Below are 25720 nucleotides of genomic sequence, written 5' to 3'. Positions count from 1 at the left end.
TCTTGAAGTGCAAAATTTTGCTTTTTCTTTTTATTCTGAGAGCAACTGACCACAAATAGAGTGAAGTGATAGCAACCATAAATAAGAAATTATTTGTTGCATTACCAGTTTAGCTACTTAAACCAGGACTTGGGACTCCATTTAGGATTTTCTTGGCAGAGATATGAAGTGATTTGCCATTTCTTTCTCCAGCTCATTTTACAGATGAGGAAACTGAGGCAAACAGTTTTAAGTAACTCCTGTTTCTTGTGAACAATAACCTTCTGTGAGTAATGCTTATACCTTCCCTATTTCTACAGTAATAAATAATATAGGATTCCCATTTAATCCCAAATGATTATTAAACACGTACTATGTGTCAGACACTGTTAGATGTCAGGGATTCAAAGACAAAAATTAAAAAATTTATTGTCCTCAAGGTACTTATATTCTGTCTCAGAAAAGGTAATATGTGCATATCTATCTATATAGATATATATTTATATAAAAGTATGTAGGTGTTATAGTTGGTAGAGCTCTAGGCCTGTAGTCAGGAAGACCTGAGTTCAAATCTTACCTTAGTACAAGCTGTGTGATCCGGGGGCAAATCACTTAACCCTGTTTGCCTTAGTTGTCTCATCTGTAAAATGAATCGGAGAAGGAAATGATGAATGACTCCAGTTACTTGCCAAGAAAATCTCAAATGGGGTCATGAAGAGTTGGATATGGCTGACATGACTGAAAAACAACAAGAAATGAATTATAAAATAAAAGGTGCTGGGGAGAGTGGGGAATACTAGCAGCAAGGGGGGGTCAGGAAAGGGACTCATTTTGGAGATGCATTTGATCGTTTTTTTGAGAGAAACCAAGAATTGCAAGAGATAGGGATGAAAAAGTATTGCATGGAGGGATAGTGTTGCAGAGGCATAGAGCTGGCAAATATGAGATAAGCAAGAATGGGCCACTGAGCATGTAAAAGAAAGGCAACTTGAAAAGATTGATTGGAAGTAGATTGTGAAAGTCTTTAAAAGCCAAACAGATGAGTTTGTCATTGATCCTAGAGTCAATGGGGAACTTAATGAGTAAATGAGTGATATGGCTAGATTTGTACTTTAGGAAAATCCCACACAGCTCTGTGGTGGCATGAATGTGATCTTGTAGTTTCACAAATTTTCTTTCTTATCCTCTAAGTAACAGTGAGGGGAGGGGGGAGGGGGGAGAATCCCATATAACCCTCTTACCAAGTGGATTCCAGTAGCTAATTTCAATTATATAAGGCTTCAAGGTTTACAGAATGCTTTCTTTACAACAATCCAATATTGCTAGCCCCATTTTACAGATAGGAAAACTGATTGGGGAAGGGAAGACGCAGTTATATAATGACTTCTAAGTTCCAGGTTCTGTGCTAAGCATTGTACAAATATGTTTCATTTGATCCTCCCAACAAACCTGAGAGTGAATTGATATTATTATCCCCGTTTTGTAAATTGAGAAAATTTGAGGTAAACAGGAGAATTTACTCTTTCAGAGTCATATGGCTAATAAGTGTCTGAGATTGGATTTTATAAAATTCAGATCTTCCTCTCTATCCATTGTGCCACCCAGTTACCTCAAGTATCAACCATTTGCCCACAATCTTACAACTAATGAACTAGATTTTGAATCTAGTTCTCCTCACTTCAAGTCAAGTACAATTTTCATTGTGTGTTTCTTTTCTTTTAAAGATTGTTTGAAGAAAGCAATTTCTTTTCAAAAAATGGAAAGTTTAGCCTAAAAGGATTATAAGTTTTACTGGATAGTGGAAGGTTAAAAGTTGGAACTTAAGAAATTTTCATAAAATAATGAAATACTATATTGTTGGCACATCAGTTACTTCAAAATTAAATTAAACACTTTTCTGTTTTGGAAATTTTTGAAAGCTATGCCTGGGATTAGAGAATTCAAGTTAATATATACTGCTTCACTAGAAAATAAGTTGGAGGATATTTTGATCAAAAACGATCTGCTAAACTAGAAGATAATCTTCCTAGTCTAAATAGAAGGAAATAATTTGCTCACCAAAAGCTATTTTCAGACTTTGAATTGTAATGGAACACTTGGAAATTTTCATCCTTTCCCCAAATAAAAAAGTGTTTTATTTTCAGCACTAAAGAATGTTACACAATGTTCCAAAAAATCTTTGCCCATGGAATGAATCTGATGTGCTAAATTTTTTTGAGAAGAAGCACAATTGAGTGCAGTAATGGCCAATTAGCCAACTTTTAAAGATAGGAATCAGGGAAGGAAAGTACAGATGTTACTATATCATACATTTTGTTGGAGCTTAGATTTAAAATGACAGTGGCCTTGGTCAAGCAACAGGGCAGTGAAAAATTCAGTGAGAGTGATATGATTTAAGACAAAGAACTATTTAAGAAATTGAATTTACACTCTAATCACCTTATTGAGTCATTATAACATATCTATCAACTATAAATGTTTCAGCTGACTTCCTCTGATTATTGTAATGGTGAGGAAACCATCTCTCTCTCTCTCTCTCTCTCTCTCTCTCTCTCTCTCTCTCTCTCTCTCTCTCTCTCTCTCTCTCTCTCTCTCTCTCTCTCTCATTTTTTTTTGGCTTCTCCCTTTCTTACTTATTTTTTCTTCCTTATATATACATGGGACCGTAGGTTATAGAGGTATAGGAACACATATGTGTGAAACATAAAGCTCAGGATGATGAGCCAGAATTTGAACTCATCACCTGACTCCAAATCCAGTGCTCTTTCTATGAAATCAAATCAACTTCCCACTAGTCACAGAAGAAGAAATGTCCTAGGTTTAGCTTTATTCTTTATAGATACTTATTTCATCCTTCATTAGAATATATGTGCTTTGAGAGTAGATTATTTTATTCTTTATACTTTAATCCTCAGCCATACATGATTGGCACATAGTAAGTGCTTAATACTTGTTGATTGATCTATCTCAAATGTTACTGGGGGTTAAAAATTCTCCATGACCAATCGTTTTCATAGCATTGAACATTGTTACTCATCTACTTCTGACCATTTTGCTCTCCTTTGACTTGAGGGACATTACTTTAAATTAAGCAAAACAGTTATCAAATACCTTCTGTGTATATGACACTATACTGGAAATATGAATACAAAGAAAAGGAGCTCATATCCTACTATAATAATACTTGAATTGACTTTGACTTGTATCTTTTTTTATGCAAATTGTTTTCTAGGATTCATTGTCTGTAGGTTTTATTGATCTCCTAGGTTCTTGTCTGTAGGTCTTATGTAGGTCTGTCTGTACCTGTACTGTTTTCCACATTGTCAGCTTCTTTTGTTTAGCGTGTATTCTGAAGAACATTTGATACTATGAGTAAGTAGTATGCTTACTAATGGTATTTTCTTTCCCGTATTGTTCATGGTGATTGATCATTTAGACTATTGGTTTGCTTATTCAGTTATTAGAAAACAAACTCAAGTGGTTCACTTCTCTATAGGAAAAGGGAAAAGACAACTTATGACATCTGAAAACATCCAAAATGAATGTTTAAAGATCATAAAACATTCATAATGGTAAAATGAGGATGAAGTCTCTTTTATTCCTGATAATGCCAAATCAGCTTACACAACTTAGCTAATATATGACATATGCATATATAATATGTAGCCACAAACAATTTAAATAGAATGGGAGGGAGAAAAAAATCTAAATAATGCTGGGTCCCAGGATACAAAATTTCCTGTCTTCACTTCTCTTAGATTCTCTTTTCTCTGGTTTGCCTGATTTGAACACCAGAATTTCAAAGCTCATTTGAATGAACCTAACAGTATTCCGTTCCCTTCAGAGTTTAGGGCCCTGATAGTCAGGAAGTTCTGTGAGGACCATAAACTTCTTATTTTCATATTCAGCTAGCTATACTTGTTTTAATGTCTTAGTAGCAGTACCAATTAACATCCAATTAACTCCAATTAAGCATTTTCCCATGTAAGTATACACATACATATAGCTGAGTCACAAATTCTGCAGGTGTTATTGGGTGGATATATAAATTTAGAAATAGCTGTGGAAAGCCCTTAATTAATAGACTATGATCTAATTCTTGATTAAAAAGAAGCCAAGGTTTTGTTTTTCTTCAGAGATAAACTTCATTATAATATAGCTAGTGGTTTCAGTTCCATATGGTACAATTCAGCTAAGCCAGCCATATTTGGCCACTTTTAAGAGCTCTATGTTTTTAAAAGTTATTTTAAATTTAATTTTTGAAATAAATTTTAATAAATGATAAATAAAATAATTTAAAATAAAATTTTGAGTTGCAAATTTTCTTCTCCCTAAGATGGTAAGCAATTTGATGTAGGTTATATATGTACAATCATGTAAAATATATTTTCATATTAGTCATGTTAAGAGCACTATGTTTTTGAAACAGTGGTCAAAATAGATTTTTAAAAATGTAGCCATAAGGTCCAGCTTCCTAAATGCTGTCTTCCCCCATTTTTTCTTTATGAGCCATCACTGTCTGAGTAGCCCATTCTCATGGCCATTTGTGTAGCAGGGAGCTTTAAGATTTTCTTCTGTTTTATGAGAATTATGTACTTGTCAAGGATACTAAATTGATATCTCCTCCTCCTACCCCCCAAACATCAGAAACAAAACCAAACCCAAAATATCCCAGGAGTGGTATCATCATTGATTTCCCCAAACTCAAATACCTCAGAACTTTATGCCAAGGATCCATTCATTTTAAAATCTAAAAGCTTCAAAATTTGTCTCTTCATGGTTAAGGTAAATTATACTTTAAGTCAGTGTGAATAAGTGCTAACTCAATTTATATAGTGAATCAAGAACATATGCCTGAGTTATAGCAATCTCATGGTGCTTTTTCTTTCCCTCTTTTATCTCTCTCAGCAAAAAATAAATTGTCAAGGACAAGTATCCTTAACTTTTTTTCAGTGAGCAAAATTTGCCCTCTTTCCTTCCTACTTATCTCCCAAACTAAAAACTTCAATCACAAACATCAATAGTCAAGAAAAGCTAATTTCTGCATTGGCCATGTCCAGAAATTAAAATAAAACAAAACAAAAAAAATCTCATTTTTTTCCATTGAGTCTTTCATCTCTCTATGAGGATGTGGGTAGCTTGTTTTTAAGTGTTAATTAGTTCTCTAAAATAATGGTTGGTTATTTTGTTGACCAATGTTACTAAGTTTTTCCAGTTTTTTTATGATTATAATGTTGTTGTCTCTGTGTAAATTGTTTTCCTAACTTTGTTTCTTTTACTTGCTTATCAGTCATGTAAATCTTCCCAGTTTCTCTGAAACTATCCCCTCCGTCATTTCTTTTTCGTATTTCTCTCAGCTACTGAAATACAGTTTTATTCAGTATAAAATAATAACAACAACAACAAAAAAAAACAAACCCAAACCTGGTAAATAACATCCTTATCTAATTAATAAAAATTGAAATTTTAAGAGCAATTTATTGAATTGAATATTTGCAATTCTTTGTAAAGAGATGGGTTCTGAACTTCACAGACCCTATATACTATTGCATGCTGAGTTTTACCTTATCATTTAAGAAGTGAAATTTTGGAAACATGATTTAAATTATAGAGGGAATTGAAACATTTCTGAAATCAAAAGATTTATGATGAAAAATGGGTAGTAAAGTTTTTGTCTTTATATCAAGTACATTTCAATATAAATGAATTCAATTTCATTGTTATTTTGATTATCCTTTTGTGATAAAATCCACACATAAAAAAAATTGAAAATTGGTGGAAGTATATACAAAGAATAACTTTTCAAATGTATTGTGAAAAGTGCATAGACTCTTTAGTTAGAGGAGCATGTTCACATGACCTGTTTGATGCTTACTCCCTAAATGACCTTGGCCAATTTTTTTTTTTAACTTTTCTGGCTCCTACTGTTTTAATCCATAAAGATAATTGGATTAGATGGTCTCTCAGGTCCATTCCAACTCTAAATCTTATGCTGCTGTGATATAGGAGAGTCCTCAAACTCATTACATTTGAATATGGGAAATATCCAAACCATTATTATGACTACTTGGTAATATTCTAATCTTCATCAACTGTAGTCTGTCAGGAACAGGGGGGTATTTGTGGATTGTGAATCACCAAAACAACAGTATTATTGACATTGAAGAAGAAAAACTTAAGCAACTGCCTTCAAATTTAGGATTAGAAGTATTTAATTAAATGAAAATAACTGATTTAACTCTTCATAAAAGGCAATGAAAATATTGTTGCCTTTTTCACTTAAGTGATTCTATATTTTCAGTCTCTCTATGCTTTATCCATGATGTGTAAATTTCATTTATGCCTTCCTACAAATCCTTCATAGGGGAAACATGTGATGGTCTGAGGACCCAACTTCTTGTATTATTTAAGGGATAACAATAGAGCTTTGGGGTCATTAATGGGAAGTCCTTTTTGGGGGGAAAGGGGGTGGAGTTAAGTGACTTGCCCAAGGTCACACAGCTAGGAAGTGATAAGTGTATTAGGCCAGATTTGAATTCAGGGCTGGTGCTCTATCCACTGCGCCACCTAGCTGTCCCAGAGAAATACTTTTTAATGAAGATTTTCCTGTTGCTTCTCATATGCGAAGAACCTAGATTATTAATTTATTACCATTTTAATTTAATGATAAGAATATTGATAATATTTTAATGCTAGACAAGTATGTATTTTCAGTGAATTCTGACAGCTTGCAATTCCTCTACCTCATTGTAGATGGCTTTAGTGAATTGCTGTTGCTAAAAGTTCCTTCAACTAGGATCCAGTCTCCTGATGCTGAGACTCCCAGAATCTATTAGCTAGGTTGTTTGTTTTTTTTAATGACATATCAATGTTGAAGCTGTGTGGAGCAATGGGTAGAACACTGGATTTGGAATCAGAAAGGCCTAGTGTGATCCTCAACAAATCATTTAACTTTCCCTGTGCCCTAATTTCTACAACTCTAAAATGTAAGGGTTGGATTCTTTAAATCCTTTTGATACATAAATCTGTGATCTTGTGTTCAGCATAGCATACTTAAAACCTTGCAATCTTGGTGACATTTGCCAGTGCTTGAACTTCATTGCCATCACCTCAAAAAATCTAGAGCGACAAAATTTGTCATCAGAATAGGATTTAATCAGTAAAATAATGCTTACATATATTTAGCATAGTACTTGATAGTTAGAAAGCATTTTCATCATGACAACCCTCAAAAGTAAATAGTGCAAATGTTCCTTCTTCCAATTTTCCATATAAGAAAGCATATTCATAATATAAATTCTCCTGTTAACACAGTATTAGGTGTAAGAATCAGGACCGAAATATTTAACTTCTTTTAAAATTCAATGTTTATTCCTCTCTTTGAAAATAGGAATTATTTTGTTATTGGTATTTGTATCCTTAGTATCTATCTAGCTCAGGACTTGGCTTAAAATAGACTGATTTCATCTGACTATGCAGAGTATCTGCTATGGAAATTAGCATTTTAAAAGTCCTTTGCAATAATGTATTTATTCATGTTGGAAAATCATGATAATAAAAAAAGTACAGTAAATTCTATAACAACCCATAGTGGAGTAGGGGGTTTGCTTTGGGGCCTAAGCCTGAAGGAATAATGATGATACTTAATAGAGAGATAAAAAGAAAAATGAATTCTGAGTGCATAAAAGTGCTGTGTGGAAAGATGATAAGGAGATATTTGTTGTGAGGCTGCTTTTTAAGAAAGTATCAAAAAGTTATCTTAGAAAATGTCAGTTTTGAATTTCAGCCGAGAAACTTGGATTTTTGTGAATATGAATAAAAACAAAGCTTAATTCTCCCAAGAATTGCTTTAAATTGAATGCATTTTGGAGTAGTACTGTAGTTCTCTAAATATTAACCATTCAGTTGAAGAAGATTTGGTATCCATTACAACTATTCATAATGATTAAAAAAAAAAAAACAACAACACTAATGTTTTTTAAAGTTATGAGGTTTGCCGTTTCAGGTTCTGTGCTTGTTAATCAAAATGGTAGCTTCATGTGAGATTAGCTAGACAACCCCAAACAATAAGAGAATTCTTGAAGCTTTACATTTGTTTCCCCAAAACAACTTTATTTGATTCTCAGAAGAGAAGCATGTCAAAATGATCAGAAGACTTGGTAGTAAACATATGCTTTTAAAAACTCAACAACATTCATTTTCTAGTTCTTAGGCATAAATTAAAAAAAAAAAAGATTAAAAACCAGTTTAAGGAAGTATATTCTTATGCAATTTAAATTCCATTCATTTTAAAGACATAATTTTTTTTTCTTTTTTTGCTGAGGCAATTGGGGTTAAGTGACTTGCCCAGGGTCACACAAGTAGGAAGTGTTAAGTGTCTGAGGCTAGATTTGAACTTAGGTCCTCCTGACTTCAGGGCTGATGCTCTATCCACTACACTACCTAGCAGCCCCTAGACATAATTTTAAATTTAAAAATTAACAATTCATTTTTATTCCCTCTTCCCTTCTCCCATTATTGAAAAAAAAAAATCACCAAAAACAAAACTCTTGTAATAAATATGTGTAGTCCAGCAAAAACAAATTCCTGTGTTGTCTGCATGCCAAACAAACAAACAAACCCCAATTTGTTTCAAGGGTCCATCATCACTTCTTTGTCAGGAGACTATTTTTTGTCCTTGCCCCTGAGTCCCCTCTAGCATTTGCCGTTTTTCTTTTTTGTGAACTTTGCCAGTTGGACAGGTGAGAAATTGTTTTGCTTTGCAGTTTCTTTTCTTGTGGTGATTTGTAACATTTTCTTCAAGTGGTTATTTATAACTTAGATTTCTTCCTCTGAAAGCTTTGTCTTTATGTCTTTTTGACCATTTACTCAGTCAGAGAATGGTTTCTAAAATACAGTCACTAAAAAGCATACTTCAAAGACTTTGACAACTCAAGAAAAAGTAACTAAAAGTATTGCTGATAAGGAACTCAACGTAATTCCTATTCCCAACTTACCTCTGAATCTTTTCTCTCATAACCTGTCAGTAACCAAGTCTTATCAATTTTAATTTTTCTTTATGTTTTGTATATTGTCTTTTCTATTTTTCCAACCTAATAGCAAGGATGTCATTACCACCAAACTTGTCTGTTTAAATAGCATATTTAATAGGGTTCTCTCCTCACTCACTATCTGATCCCATCTGCCCTTTATAGTATTGCCAGATGTAGCTTATTTGTGATTAGATATCAGCATGTCTTTCTTTCCAGCAGTTGTCACTGGGTCCCTCTTGTCTACCCAGTGAAGTTCATACTCCTTTATCTGATGCTCAAGGTACTCTACAACATGGCACCATCTCATATTTTTATCATTGTCTCCTTTGGCACTGGCCAGATATCGCTGCTCACTGTCATGTAGGGAAGCCATGGTATTCTCTAATGTCCATGCCTTTTGTTCTTGACTATGTATTCATGCAATGTCCTCCACTTTTCTTCTTTCCATGTGTATTCTCCTATCTGTTAAAGTGCCCTACTCCCACTTCTCCCCCAAGAGATCTACTCCAAGAAGTCAAGCCTTCTTTTGGACCCTGATTTGGTAATGCGTTTTCCAGTCAAACTTCTTCTAGTATTTGCTTTGCAGCTATTGTGAAATATTGTATAGTATAGTTATTTATATTTGTGTCCTTTCAAAACTATAAACTAAAGACTGTGCCCTTTCCCTAGTACCTTGTACAGTAATATTCTCATAATAGGTGACTGATAAATGTGTGTTGTATTTATTATTGACAATACCTTTAAGTTCCCTCAAATAAGGCATAGAAAATATATTAACCTATTAAATATATGTATGTGTATGTGTATGTATATGTATATATATATATATATATATATATACACACACACACATTTATATAAAAAAGCATTGACTTTTTTGATCATGATTTTAAAGTGTTCAATCAGAACATTTTAGTATTAGAACAAAGAAATAATTGTGTTTTCAGATGAATTTCCTCACATTTCATGATAGAGATTTTTTAGTGCCAACTATCTTAATTTATGCTGAAGGACACTGAGGTTTAGAGAGGTTCCATAGTTCTCCCAAGGTCAGACAACTAGATGGCTAGTAGAGGGCTAGTGTGCTCACCAGTATACAGGGTTTTAGTAATTCACTGAATGGATGTAGTCTCAGTCAAACTGATACGTGTTGAAGATCTCGGCTTAAAAAAAGCCGTCTCCCATTTCATCCAGTGCCATCTCCAGTTATCTTGATCTATATTTTGCCACTGGACCCAGGTGGCTCTGGAGGGGAAAGTGAGGCAAGTGACCTTGCCCAAACTCCTTCACTTAACTTCAATTAACTTACATGTCATGTCATCTCATCCTTGATGTCATGGTCCTTTTCAAAAAATGAGGACAAACAACAGCAAACTTTGGGCAGATCATCCAATTCAGCAAGCACTTATTGAACTCCTATGATCACAGTTCACAAAGATAAAAATATGACACATAATGCTTGTCCCTAGGAAGGACATAATTCAAACAGATAAGTAAATATGAGATAATTTGAGTAGGGAGAGAACATCCATAGCTATAAAAATGCAGTCTGGTAGTCTAATAATAATAATGATAGCTAATGTGGGTGATCCTGGGTAAGTCACTTAACCCTATTTGTCTTAGTTTTCTTATTTGCAACATGAGCTGGGGAAGGAAATGATAAACCATTCTCATATCTTTGCCAAGAAAACCCCAAATGGGGTCACATGGAGTCAAACACAATTGAAAGGACTGAATAAAAGCATATACATATATATGTGTGTGTGTGTGTATGTGTATGTGCCGGACTCTGTGCTAAGTACTTTATAATTATTATTTCATTTGGTCCTCATTAGCAACTCTTGATAGAAGTTGCTATTATTAATCCCATTCTATAGATGACCAAACTGAGACTGACAGGGATTGAATAATTTGTCCAAGATCACCCAGCTGGTAAATATCCAAGTTTTTCTGACCCTCTATCTACCACACCATCAAAGATTAGGAGAATCTAAGTTCTTCCCCTATCACACTGTAGTATTTTGTGTCTCCGGGATAATACTTGAAAGAGAATTGAATTTTGTGGACAGAGTAGTTGCCTGGGAATTTATTTAAGTACTGTGGTACATAGGAGCTTTGTTGACTCTGGATAGGTAACAGCTCTTTTAGACTAGCAAGTGTGGGACAGATACTGATCTGAATTAGTAAAGGAAGTTCCTCACAGCTTCCTAAATGGATAAAAATCAAATGATTGGTTCCTCCTCCCTGATACTCCATTTCCAAAATGAAAAATGAAAATACTTGATTGATGTATTTGTCTCATTTTTTGGAAAATGATGGTGTGTGTGTATTGTGTGTATTTCTGTTTATGGTGTTCAATTAATGGTGGTCTTATTTATTACATTTATTTATTACATTTATTACATTATTACATTAATTATTTATTACATTTATTACACTAATGGCCTATTGTACTCTATCTGATAGTGGCCTAGTGATCATCTTGGTTCTCAAAGTCCTTACTAGTAGAGTAACCTACCCATATTCTACTCATGTGGGAAAGTTCATGCTAGGTGATCCATTGTAAGGCTATTATCTAGTACCAGCCTCAAGATTACCCACCAGGTAATGATTTGGAGCTGGAAAGTCACTTATTTAGATATGGAAAGATTGGAATTGTTATTAGAGAAAATAATATCCAAACCAATGAAATGACATCATTTGGGGGAAGAAATAGGTAAATAGGAATAACAATGGGAATGAGTTTTATGGCTAGTGGACTAGCTTTAGTCATGAAAATAGGACTAAAATTGTTTTGTGTAAGATCTTTTTAAGTTGGAATAAATAGAACTTGCATTTTACAATCATAGGAGCTTAGTTTTAAAGCTGGAAGGGACCTAAGAGACCATATAGTCCAGGGGTTCTTAATCTGGGTTCACCAGATTTCTCCCTAACAAGGGATCTATGAATTTGGATAGTAAAAATCAAAAATTTACCTTTATTTCCACTGATTTTCAACTAAGCATTTCTTTCATTTATTGAAGAAGAGGCTATAGACTTTACCAGGCTGCTAAAGCAGTCTGATACAAAAGTGGTTAAGAATACCTAGTTTAGTCCAATTTTTGTATATTAAAGCTGAGGAAACTGAGGCACAGATAGTATCTTGTCCAAGGTCATGCAGGAGTCAGAAAGCAGAAGCAGACTCTGAATCCAGATCCTCTTACTGTAAATCTGGACCTCAAAACTATCTCCAAAGCATTTGGAAACAAATTTGGTGAAGAAAGTAAAAACTATTTGGAGGGAAAAACCTTAGGATAAAATGTTTGATTTTTGTGTGTCTCCTTACTAAACATTTTATAGAATAAATAGAGGCTTAGATTTGCTCATCAATCATCTTTGAAATACTAAAACACTCTGTAACAAACAGAAGATTGGGAGAAATAAATATTTTTATTGTTGTTTATGGGAGGAAAAGACTTTTAAATAATTATTCTGGTGAAATTTAAGACTAGGAAGGACCTTAGAAATATCTAGTTCACTTTTCTTCATTGCTTATTTTTATAGATTAGAAAACTGAGGTCTCATCTTGCCTGAGGTCACACAGATAGAAAATTAAAGAAATAGGATTCATACACCTTGTGATTTCATATGCTACTTCAAGTACTAACTTTGACTTTATCTGAACTTTATGAATGATAATAACTTTAATGTAACTTATAAAGGTTTATAGAGTACTTCTGCCATAACCATCATCATTTTCTGAGCACCAGAGAAATAAAGTCATTTGTCCAGTGATGTGGGAGAAAAGTGGGAGAGCTATAACTCAAAACTTAGTCTCTTGTCTCTGGGTATTGTGATCTTTCCATTATACCAAGCTGCCTTGTGAATAGTAAAGGAGCATAGCAAAATTTCCCTAAATTTTAATTTCCATTATTAATCAGCTTATACTTCTAGAATTGACACGTATATTAGCTTTTCTGACCTGCAGCATTGTATATGTAGAGTACATAGGTCACTGTGGCAGTTTTCTTTATTGACATAAATAATGATTAGTAAAGAATGGTTGATATTTGATATAGTTAGATTCATTATGGATGAGTAATGGGAGTCATAGAAATAGAATGCTGCCTCTTTGATTTTGTTGAGGAGAAAGAGTTTATTGTATAAAACATGAAAATTCTTTTTAATGGGAGTTTTAAAATCTATCAAGAAAGACATTTTAGCTTAATATTGAAATAATATTATTTTTCCACCTCTGTTTTATAAAAGAGGAAAAGTACTCCAAAGTAATATAGTCATTTTTTATTTTGAGTTATTTGGTATTTTTTCACATCTTCCAGAAGTTCCTGGATCTGTGGTAAAGACTCATTTTATATAACATCCACAAGTAAATGTAGCAGAACTTTCCATAAAGAGACTATTAGGAAGATGTACTAGTGCCTGCATGGATTAGTGTGATGTAGTGAGCTCTTGATATGTGATCAGGAGAGAAAACCCAGTGTTTAAATTATGCTAATGATTATACCTGTGTGATCTTGGGGAAATCATTTGACCTTTCTGAGTATCATTTTCCTTATCTATAAAGGAAAAGACAATACTGATAGCTATGCCATGGGTTGTTATCATGATTAATAAGTTACTGTATTAATGAAATTTGTAAATCAATTTCCAAAGCTTTGTAAGTTTTTAAAGTGTCAGTTGTCCTCCTCATTCATAGTGTTTACTGAAGAGTAATAGAGCTGGGTATTTTGTTTTGTTTTTAAGTTCTAGAATGTTGCTATTGTTTTGAATCAGACTAGTAGAACACGTACCTTCAGAGGTCACTACTTTGAAAGGGATAGAGTTCTTTTAGATATATAGTTTCTGGTATGTCTATTTTCAAATCAGTCTTAATTGAGCTCTCAAGATCACACTAGTCACTTATGTAGTTAGTTATATTGAAATATGTATGTAGCTATCTGTGAGCTTCTTAAGAGCAGGGGCTGTTTTTTGCCTTTCAATCAATTTAAAAACATTTATTAAGTGCCTACTGTGTACCAAGCTTTGGGGATACAAAAAAGACTCAGAAGGCAATCCTTGACCTCAAGGAGTTCATCATTTAATAGGAAAGAGTGCTTGCAAACAAATATAACAAAGCAAACAATATATAATATAGGAAATAATTAACAGAAGAAAGGTACTAGAGTACTTCACACAATACCTGACACATAGTAGGGTCTTTAATAAATGCTTGATTAGCTGGCATATAGTAAATTTATACACACACACACACATATATATATGTATACATGCATGTGTGTAAATTCACATAGATGTAATCATACAATATGAGATGGATGTGCATACTGCTATACTAAAATTTGATAAGCTGTGTGTGTGTGTGTGTGTGTGTGTGTGTGTATGTGTATGTATGTAAGTGAATTAAGGAGACATATTGTAAAATGGGTCTTGCAATGAGCAATGACCACTCTATCAGAGTCTGCAGCTGATTAGTTTGGTCAGAGTTGTTTATCTTTGTAGAACCTCTTTTCCTTATCTACAAAACTAAAGGATTTGATCCTTAAATACAGCTCAGTTCATAACCAAGATCACTTCTCACTTTTGCCAACTGACTCTTTGTTAGGACTGATTTCATATTATTTCTGGTGTTGATCTGTGATATTTATCCTTATGAATATGAGAGGATATGTCATTCTTCGCAGCTTAAATATTTTTATGTTTTTTTTTTTGTGTTCCCTGCAGGAAAGATTTCAAGTAAAGAATCCTCCTCACACATACATTCAGAAGCTAAAAGGCTATCTGGATCCAGCAGTAACCAGAAAGGTAAGATGAATTTGATTGCTTTTTATGGTATGTCCTCATACATAGCAGAGAATCCTTTTGTATTTGAAAAGACTTTCCTTCCTTAAACACTAATCCTTTGCTAGATCCTTTAGGAAACACAGCCTTTGAAATTGAAAAAAATGAGAAGGGAGCAAAGAGAAAAGAAGTCACTTCCCCTGACAATCCCCATCACCTTAGTAGTTTGACTTTTGGGGGATATTAAATGGAGAAGGAAGGAAGCTGGGCAGAAGGTCTATTCAGTTATTACCACTTGCTCCCATTACAGTGTGCAAAGGGCAGAGCCCAAAGGTGTAGAGAAAAGTATGCCTAACAGAAAGAAAAGATGTTTGTCATGAATTGGTATATTTCCAGAGACCTTGAAAATAACTGGAGCTTTGTCAGCCCAGCTGTGTGTTCATATCCTGTGTTGCTGCTTTTACAGCCTCTTCCTCCCTCAAGAAGGTGAGGGGAGAATGGCCGATTCCGTTCTCAACTCATTCTCTTTCTTTTCAAACAAGCTCTGCTTTGTTGGAGCCACACAATTGGTTTAGGCAGATGCCTTGTGGTAAAATATGTAGCCTGGCACAGCCCTTGGGGCCTTGAATCAATCCCTGGCTGTCTCAGGGCAAAGCTGGCCTCCATCAAGATGGGCAAAAGGGCTTTTTACACCAGATAACGTTTGTTTTCCTGTTGACCTACTGCCCCTCCTTTTTGTCAAGGCTGCAATGAAAATATCTTCGGCTACAGTCCCTCTGTTGTTGCTACATGTGAACCAGGAGAAAAAAAGAGGAAAACTTCACTTGTTAGTTATTGGCTGTTGTTTCTGTGGGTTCTTGTTCTTTGCTTTTTAATGGGGGGAAAAAGGATATCAAACAAGAAAAGACTTTTCTCCCTTCTAAATTTTTTCTTAAATTTTATTTTGAGAATAGCATATGATTAGTAAGGAGGGGGGGGAAACTATGTGCATTTTAAAATTCATTGAGTGTCTTTAATATACTTTTGTTTTTAAGAGACTCCTGGCAGAGTGCCTTCTGTCTAAGAGAATACATTCCAAGGCAGCTCAGTGCATGACCACTGACTTTGTGGATAGACTGCTAGATCTGGATTTAAGAAAGCCTATTCAAATATATTCTCATACATTTTCTGATGCTTTGTCCTCTGTTTGCCTCAATTTCCTCAGCTGTGAAATACGGCTCATAATAGTATTTACTTCCCAGGGCTTTTGTGAGAAACAAATGAAGATAATATTTTAAAGCATTTAGCCCAATACCTGGCCCACAGTAGACACTATATAAATGCTAGCTATTTGATGTCACGAGTATCACCCATTCAGTAGTATAGCTCAAGGATGGATGTGGAGCTGAATTGGTTCATTAAATGACTGGAGTTATCCATGTGAATACTGCTCAGTTCTTAAATTGATGAATGATGGTTTTGTTTTGCTCCCTTCCCTAATTTAGTTTTCCAGCTTCTCTCATGGTGCCGCACGAATTCAGACAATTTTAAGAGTTTAAGGTTACAAATGTTTTCAATAATAACAACTTTGAAGGACTGAAGAGCTCCAATCAAAGCAATGGCCAGCCATGAATACTGATGAGGAAGCATGCTGACCAATTCCTGGTGATGAGGCAGTTGGTAGTAGGTGTAGTAGGACTAATACATTTTTAGATAGTACTAATAAAATTCAAATTAGTATTATTTGACCATACTTATTTGTTACTAAAAATATTTTTGTTGGGAAGGGAAGTAGGGGATAGTGATAAGAATAGAAAAAAGGAAGAAATGAGCAACAGGGAAGCATTTAAATATATAGAAGAAGTCAAAGGGAAGTCTCAGAAGAAGATGTGTAGACAGGCAAGGTAAGGCAAGAGTGAGTTTGCCTTTTAAAACTCATTTTTAAAAATGAATTACATGTTAATATAAATTAAATAAGGCCACAAATAACACACATATTGGCACAGTACAGTTTTTCTGCTAACAGTTTTCAGTAGCATTTTCTTAGAACTGGACATTTAAAAATGCGTTGCAAAGAACACCAAAATTGCAATTGCATCAGGATGGACTGTTTTGTGACCATATCTGGAATTGAGCAAGATGCCAAGTATCTGTACGTAAAACTGAACCTCATCCTCCTAGAAGCCTCGATTGTAGTCTTCCCAAGGTTATAACTGGATGCTCAGAGGCCTTGGATCAGAGTAATTCAAATTTCAAAACTAATAATTCAGTGGTTTACAAATTTCACAGAGTGAAAACATTTGTATACCCTTGCAACATTTGAATTGAAAACCCATTAAGGAGCACTTGGCTCCTTACCCAAAACCATCACAGGGAGGAAGAAACTGGGAGGGGTGGGGTTATCCCCATCTGGTTCCCAGCCTCATCATGGGACACTCCTTGGGATTGTTGCTTCCTGCCTGTACTGTACAACAAAACATAGCAAACAAAACAAAAAACAAAGTTTTCCTCTCTAACAAATAAAATCCAGAAGTCAACAACAAAGAGAGTTTGTTTCAGCTAGCCTTTGCTTCTGAGTTTACCTCCTTGGATGGTATCTGTTCACCCTGAAATGCTTTGTGGCTATTGGTCTGTGTTCCATTTTCCCTGTTCATTAATTCAGTGAAAAAAATTAAATAGACATTGAATCGAACCTCCCTGGTTTTAGAAAGATTTCTGTCAGGCTCTGGCAGCAAGGGACACTCAGTTCCACACAACCTAATTGTAATGCCTAAAGCCAAGAAAGAAGGAGATTTTGTTTGGAATAAGGCATGGTTTGCAGTTAAAATGAGTTTAAGATCCTCAGCTGTGTTATGGAGAGAAGGGAAAAAAAAAAAGAAAGAGATTTCAAACCAGGGCTTTAAATCCCAGCCAGACAGTCTCTGCTGAGCTGCCTCTATTTAACTGTCCTTGGAGTCACAGAATATTTCATTCATTAATCTTTGGTTCAAATCAGATAGAAGATAGTTAATTCTCTTTAGGAAAAAAAAGTGTCCAAGCAAGTTTTGTTTGAATATTCTTCTGTAATTTATTTCGATGGCTTAAAATGAAAGCAGAGAAGGAAGAGGCCAAATTAAGTATCTCAGTGACCAGAATTTGCCAAGCCAGCTTCACCATGCACTAGGCAGTTGTCTGTATACTGAGGTTTGTGCTGATGTCTGGCACCAAAAAAAGACCACAAACCGCAAACCAGCAAAGTCTGATTCTCTAAAGGGCAGCTGCAGTTTTAAAGGTTGTGAAATAAAACCTGTTATCTCTGTCCTCCAAAACCTTGCATTTTGCCACAAAAGAATCCCAGTGGACCTTTCTTTTTCAAGGCAGTTGTGGTGGAGGGCATTTGTGCCTCCTAACCCCAAGACATGGTTCATACTCCTATATTCTCTTGTGCCTTTTACTATTTGTCACTTAAGCATTTTGAATTTTACTAAAAAGAATGCTCTATAGAAATGGAAGGCATTGTTATTTGGCATTTATTTAATGGACAAGTGAGTCCTGAGGCTGACTTAGTTTGGATGAAGACTGGAGTACAGAACACAGAGAACTCAATCAATCATTAAACACTTATTAGGTACCTACTAAATGCTGTGTACTGTTTTATGCTGGGGATAATTATCCCCTTCTCCCCCCCTAAAAAAAGTTCCTTCTCTCAAGGGGCCCATATTCCAGTAGTGGAAAGGGAGAGTGAAATAATTGTTTGTGGATAAATAAATGTTATATATACATACAAGTTATATACCATACTGAGAAATACAAAGTGATTTTTTATAGAGGAGACTATTAATAAAGGAAGAATATAGAAAGGTGGCACAACAGATGTATAAATGAATAAATGCAAAATATATAAAATAATAATAATATAAAACTTTTTCTGGAGTTAAGAAATAAGAAGTAGGGGATGAAGAAATGTCTTATGTTATCTGATGTTACTTGAGATATCTCTAAAATAGGCACTCTTTCTTTTTTAATCTTCAATAGTATTTTATTTTTCCAAATATATATAAAGATAGTTTTCAACATTAATTTTTATAAAACTTCTAAATTTTTCTCCCTTCCTCCTTTACTTCCCCCCTCTCCAAGACAACAATCTGATATAAGTTAGATATATATAACTTTTTAAAACATATTTCCTTATTTGCCATGTTGTACAAGAAAAATAAGACCAAAAGGAGAAAAAAAAAAACATGAGAAAAAAAAACAACTAAGAAAACAAATAAGTGAAAATACTGTGATCCGATCCACATTCAGTCTTCATAGCTCTTTGTCTGAATGCATTTGTCATTTTCTATCCCAAGCCTATTGGAATTGTCTTGAATGACTGCATTGTTGAGAAGAACCGAGTCCGTCACAGTTAATTATCACAGTCTTGTTGTTACTGTGTACAGTATAGGACAGGTATTCTTAATATGGAGTCTGCAAACTTGTTTTTAAAAATGTTTCAATAATTGCATTTTAGTATAATTGATTTTATTAGTAATCCTGTATATTTTTATGCATTTTCAAACATTATTCTGAAATGAGATCCATAGGCTTTACTAGTTCTCCAGGAGGATCTATGACATAAAAAAAATTTAAGAACTCCAGGTCAATGGATTCACCAGGTTGGCTATTAAAAGACAATACACATGGAGCAGCATGTTGGTGCAGTGGACAGAGCACCAGCCCTGAAGTCAGGAGGACCTGAGTTCAAATGTGACCTCAGACACTTAACACTTCCTAGCTGTGTGACCCTGGGCAAGTCATTTAACTCCAATTGCCTCTGCAAAAAAAAAAAAAAAAAAAAGACAATACACAGACGCATGAAGGTGCATAAGCATGGAGTCTGGAGATGAGATGTCAAATACTGGGAACAAGTGAGTTATTTTGTCTGGATTATAGAGTGAGGAAAAGTAATGTTGATTCATCCAGAAAGTTGGAGCTAGACTATGAAGGGCTTATATAACAAAGAGAGGAGTTTATCTTTTCTTAGAAGCAAAAGGAAGTCATCAAAGCCTCTTGAGTAAGGCACTTACATGATTAGAATGGTAGTTTAGTAATACCAGTCTTCTCAGCTTTTCATTTACCCGGCAATTCCTACTCCCATTCCCCAAGTTTTTGTTTGTAAGACTGACTGGTTTATAACAAAATAACAGCAACAACAACAGCAAGTCAGCATTCGTGCATGCATTTATGTTTGTATATGTAAAAAGTGCCAAGGACCTTCCATTGGGCCTTAGGACAAAAAGGTAAAAGCACAGAAAAGAATATAGCACAGTAAATAATTTAGTGATTGTGTTGTACAGACTATATAGTCTAGAAGACAAGGAGCTTAGTAAGCACTAGCATTAATGAAGGATTTCATGAAGGAGGTGAGATTTGAACTAATCCCTGAAAGATGAGTAAAGCTTTGGATGGTATAAGGGAAGAGTGGAGGATAGTCTAGGCAGGGAACCAACTAGAGTGGAGAAAGCAATAAGAATGGAATATTGAGGTGCCTGACCTAACTAGAAAGACTTTAATTATATACTGTCAGAATTAGGAAAAATTTGCATATAAATATAACTTTTGCTTTTTGATAAGCTCTTTTAGGTAATTTATTCTTTGATAGCTTCCATTTTTGTCATTACTAATTTTTTTTTGTTAACGTGTGTAAACACACATATACTTATATATATACACATATATCACCCTGAATCCATCACCTCTTTGTCATGAGATGGATAGCATGCTTCATCATCAGTCCTTTGGAATCATAGGTTATAGTAGTACAGAGCTTACATAGGGTCAGATTATTGTGGGTCTTGAAACTAATTTCATGAAAATAAATATTAGGATTCCCCTTTATCTTGACATTTCCTGTAAAGACAAAAATAAAACTAAGATGCTTACTTATTGCAAGATTATTATAGTTGGCTCTCTGCACAAAATAAAAGATGAAAAAACCCACTTTAGAAGTGGTAGTGCTTTTCATATTTCATCAGTTTTCTTACAATTAATCCACAATTATGCTTAACTTATATAAGTTGTTTCTTGAGGGTTTTTGTTGTTGTTCTTGAATTGTAGAAATTCAGGAGACGAGTGCAAGAATCTACACAAGTGCTAAGAGAACTGGAAATTTCTTTAAGAACAAATCATATTGGGTAAGTGTTAATGTTTTAACTCTATAGCTCTGAGACCTTCCTGTGATAAATCTTCACTATGTAAAAGTGATACTATCAGTTCTAAGATATGAAATAGTTTTCTTTCTGGTCATTCCAAATAAAAATAGTTGGTGTGAGTGCTTCAACAGTTTATTTTGGGGAAATGAGCTTTTCTCTTGTTCCATGTAAAAGTATCAAGAGAAGAAGTCAGGTTAGTAGTCCTTGATTAAGTAATTGAAGGCAACTCATCCTGATTCCTCATAATCTCTTGTTAGGGTGCTTGAAAGTTAGGTTAAAGGTGAGTATGTCATCTAACTTGTGCTATAATGTAGTAGAAGTCCCAAATCTGAACACTGAAATCTCAAAACTTTACTGGATCTCCAGCCTGGTTGTAGATGACATATACCTCTTTCTGCTGTACTACCCCTTTCCTGTTTGTTGGAATCCTAGTATGATGAGAACAAAACTGGTAGGTACACTGTGTTCCTGCTGGTGCTTAAATAATCAGATCCTGCCCTACAGTGACACCAAAATAGTGGTCCTTCCCTAAAAAAGGATTGGAGATACTGAGCTAAACAACATAGGAAAATTTTACCATATAACAGCATAGTTGCCTTGACTTAAGTGAGATTCTGGGTCTTAGATGTAGCACGACATAATTGGAAGAGTAGTGACGTAGACATTAGGAGTTCGAAGCCTGTTTCAGCCTCCTGAAGTCTCTAGATTGGTAATATGAGTTGACTGGCAGACTGTAAGTTTATTTAAAAAACATATATATATATTTTTTAATTAGATTTTCTCTGAGGTCCCATCCAGCCTCAGAATTCTGTAATTCTCTATTATTATATTATATTTATTATTTAAAGTGAAATTTTTGTTGGAGATTTATAGCTTTACATTCTTCTCCCAAACCTTAATGTCTCTCCTCTTTGTGAAGATAGACAGTTTTTCACACTTGTATTTTTCTTAATTAAACTAAGGTCAGTTTAAACCTTCATGTGCCTCAGTTTTCTCATGTGTAAAATTAAGGACTTGTATTCTATGACCTCAGAAGTCCTTTTTAGCACTAAATTTTTGAGTCTATTAAATTACAAATAATTTAACTAAACAGACATTTTAAAAGATAAATTTTAATAATAAGTCTCTTTAAACTACTTCCCTGAAAGATGAAGGCTATTTTAAAGCAATGGAGCAAAAGTTAAAAAAAAAAAAAAAAAAGCTTTTTTCTTCAGTGTGTCATCTGCTTAGCTGTTGAGAAGCTTGGCTGAGCCTAGCTTAGAGTTTCTGTGTATTCACCTGTATCCTGAGAGCCAAAGAGGAATGGAAGTACATTCATGCCCTAACTTCTTCCTCTGAACAGGAATGAGATAGCCAGTGCTGAGGAACAAAGATGAGACACGTTTGTGTGGTGATTGTGGTGGTGAGTTGATGTGTTCAATAGTCTAAATTCAGGGAATTCATATGATTTTTGCTATTTATGGATTAGGATCAGCAATTCACTTTGAGGGCTAAGACTGAGAAATTGGCATCTTTCCTTGACAAAGTATGATGAAGTAAGTTGAGTTCAGGATTTCCACAAAATGTCAGAATGCATTTTTCAAACATTGCTAAAATGAAATTAAATTGGTCATCACATACCAAGGCAAAACCATCATTTCTAATGCAGAATTAGCAGAATGGAAGAAGCTCTGGTTGGAATGAGGCTGGAATAATCTGCAAGCAATTGGTATGGTTGGTTATTCAAAATCCAGAAAAAGTGCAGATTTTGTCCAATGTATACCTTTGCAATTTCCCTCAGTCTTCAGCCATGTGAAATAATCTTCAAAGTCCTAAAATGTAATTAAATGGCTATATCCAGACAAATGCGGGGATATCTATATAAAAAGTTGAACTACCATACTATGACTTAAGCATTTAACTTTCCAATTGGACCAGACCAGGTAGACATTGGATGTCTAATTTGGAAGGTTAAAGTTTTTTTAAAAATTGCCTCCATTTTTAGCATCATCATCTAGCTTGGTGGCATAGGGGTTGCTACATTTGAAACCTCTAAGTATTTTCATTCTACAGGAAAAAAAAATGCCTTCTCTCAAAAAATTTCTAGAATCAAGAAAACTGTCAGCTGCTTTAAAGTTGCAGGCAGCATTACTCTTTTAAAGTAGACCTTCTTAGTCAATTATAGCATCCATGCCTGAGAGAGTATGTTCCCCAAAAAGGAAATCAAAAGCCACCTTTCTAGGATACTTATTTTGGAATATTTGGAAAATTTGTACCCTTCTGTATAAAGCTTTGAGTATGAGTTATGAAGGCTTGGATATAGATTCTGCCTTTTGACATTTGACTAGCTATGATTCCCTGGACAAGACACTAAACCTAAATGTATATGTTTCAAGCAGCTTGCTTGTATTTATCTGGTATACCATTTAACATGTTTCTTCTGTTGAATAAATTCCCAACATTAGCAAAATCAGAGCTCTTTTAGTATTTCTGTTGTACTTTAAACTCACAAAGAGGGAAGATTTTTGAGATTGTTGATATGAGACTTTGGAAGATAACACCTCTAAATGGCAGATTTTTTTTTTTTTTTTTTTAAGAGAAGATTCCTTTGGTAAGTGTATGTAAACCTAAGACTCTACATCTCAGGGATTAGGAAGTGTTTGATTCTTAAGAAGATAAATCAATTTCCCTTTTGATTAATTACATTGATAGAAGTTGGGCTAGAAATAATGCTAGTCTCTTTTGTTTGGGGCCTAGGAATACTAGAGAAGAAAGGGGATTATAACCTGAAAGCATTTGATGTATCTTGAAATATACCTGAACCAAACCAAAAGGCATCACAAGAAAGCTTTGCAGTATTCATTCATTTATTTATTTTTGATTAGATAAAAAGGAGAATTCTTTGCTTCATTGCTTTCTTACCTAGCCTTAATCACTGAATGGGTAGTTTTCGTAGTCAGACTCAGACTTGTTAAGATATTAGCTTAAAAAGGCCAAAGTTTCCCATTTCATTCAGGCCATCTCCAGTTGTCTTGATCTATATCTTGCCACTAGACCCAGATGGCTCTGGAAGGGAAAGTGAGGCAGGTGACTTCGCAAACCCTTCCCTCACTGAAATCCAATTCACTTGCATGTCATGGCATCTGCTTCTTGATGTCATGGTCCTTTTTGAGAATGAAGGACAAGCAACCACCATGTTGGTATGAGTATAAGTAAGTAAGTACAATGATGCAGGTATCATAATGATATAATATCTAACTTTCATATAGTACTTAAATTTTTCAGAGTTCTTTAGCTATATTATTTCATTTTATCTCAGCAATCTTCTTAGGGTTCTTACTCATCCATTCGTTGTGATTTTCAATTCTTTTATTTGTTGCTTTCCCCTATTTTTATGTAAGTTCCTTGAGGGCAGAGACTTTTGGGGGGCATTTATACTTACATGCCTACCAGTTAGGACCACGGCTGGCAGAGAGGAAGCAGTTAATAACTTTTTTGTCACCTATTTGACATTTTACAGATGAGGTAAGTGAGGCAGTGATCAATGAAGTGATTTGCCCAGGATCAGAAACTATTAAATGTCTGAGACAGGATTTGAAATCCTAGTCTTTCTAATTCCAAATCCTGTTCTCTCTATTGATTAGGCCACTTTGCTGTTTCATATGATTCTTCCATTGTGGTGTTGAAATTAATCTTTCCCCAGGGGAAAAAGTTTTTAAGTAGTTGTATGGAAAAACAAATGAGAGAAATTCATTTTATAGGAACTTGGGTTAAAGATTGAGCAAGTTCTCACATTACTTTTTGGCTTCTTCCCTATTTAGAGCACACAGCTGGGGCCAGGATAAAAGAGAGAAAAGAGGAGGAATAAGCATTTATATAATGTTCACTATATGCCAGGCACTATTCTAAGCATTTTTACAAATATTATCTCAACAATGGTATTATTTTCTTCATTTTACATTTGAAGATACTGAGGCAAACAGAGATTGACTTGACTAGGGATACATAGCTAGTAAGTGTCCAAGGCTGAATTTGAATTCTAGTCCTCCTGACTTCAAGTCTAGAGTTCTACATACTGTGTTACCAACTGCCTCTCTTGTAGGGAGATCAAACGAGCAGCTGCAGGGAGACATGACCAACTGAAAACAAGCCCAAGATGTTAACCATTGAGCCTATTCCCATCTTCTGTGACAGACAGAAGCCATAAATGAGAGCCATAGTTGAAATGGAGGAATGAGGTAGAGGAATATCTAATATTGGCCACTAGTATGGTAATGCTATAAACCACGACTTTCCAATAATCCCAGTTTCCATTGGTGCCTGTAGAATCTTGGATGAATTTGTTCTGAAGAAGAATATGGCCAGAATTTGCTTTTAGCTCTGTGCTTTCCTAGCTGGGTCAGAGAGAGAGCAACTTAGAAATGCTGGCCTATACACCATGCAGAAACAATGATTAGTGGCTGTTGTACTCAGCTCCCGTTCCTATTTTCTGTCCCAGCTATTTTGTAATCCTCCTTTTCCCATTCTCTTGTTCCTCATATCTCCCTGACAATTCATCTTTTAGTTGGGACATGTCCAAATGCAAATTTATGACATAAGATAATTGCCATGAAACCATGAGGTATTGCATAAATAATGTGTGTCATCAGAACCAGGAATAATTCTACTTTCCAAAATATATAATTACCTAATTTGAATCTTTTTGTAAAGAAGATGTATAGGAAAATGTATGGAACATGCCCAGTGGTTGGAAAAAAAAAAAAAAGAAGAAGGAATTACTTGTTACAAGAACCCTGATTT

At 34.6% G+C, this 25720-nt stretch overlaps 1 protein-coding gene across 1 annotated transcript in view; it reads left to right on the top strand.

Moving 5' to 3' along the window:
- Positions 1 to 25720, top strand: part of FMNL2 (formin like 2) — a 362363-nt gene that overhangs the window by 224798 nt on the left and 111845 nt on the right. Inside the window, 2 exon segments of the mRNA XM_074303437.1 lie at positions 14733 to 14813; positions 20847 to 20923. Coding sequence (XP_074159538.1) covers positions 14733 to 14813; positions 20847 to 20923 — 158 coding nt within the window.

Source organism: Sminthopsis crassicaudata, chromosome 3, assembly GCF_048593235.1.
Source record: "Sminthopsis crassicaudata isolate SCR6 chromosome 3, ASM4859323v1, whole genome shotgun sequence".
NCBI lineage: Eukaryota > Metazoa > Chordata > Mammalia > Dasyuromorphia > Dasyuridae > Sminthopsis > Sminthopsis crassicaudata.
The sequence above is the reverse complement of the archived record's forward strand: the minus strand, read 5'-3'. Positions and strand labels throughout refer to the sequence as shown.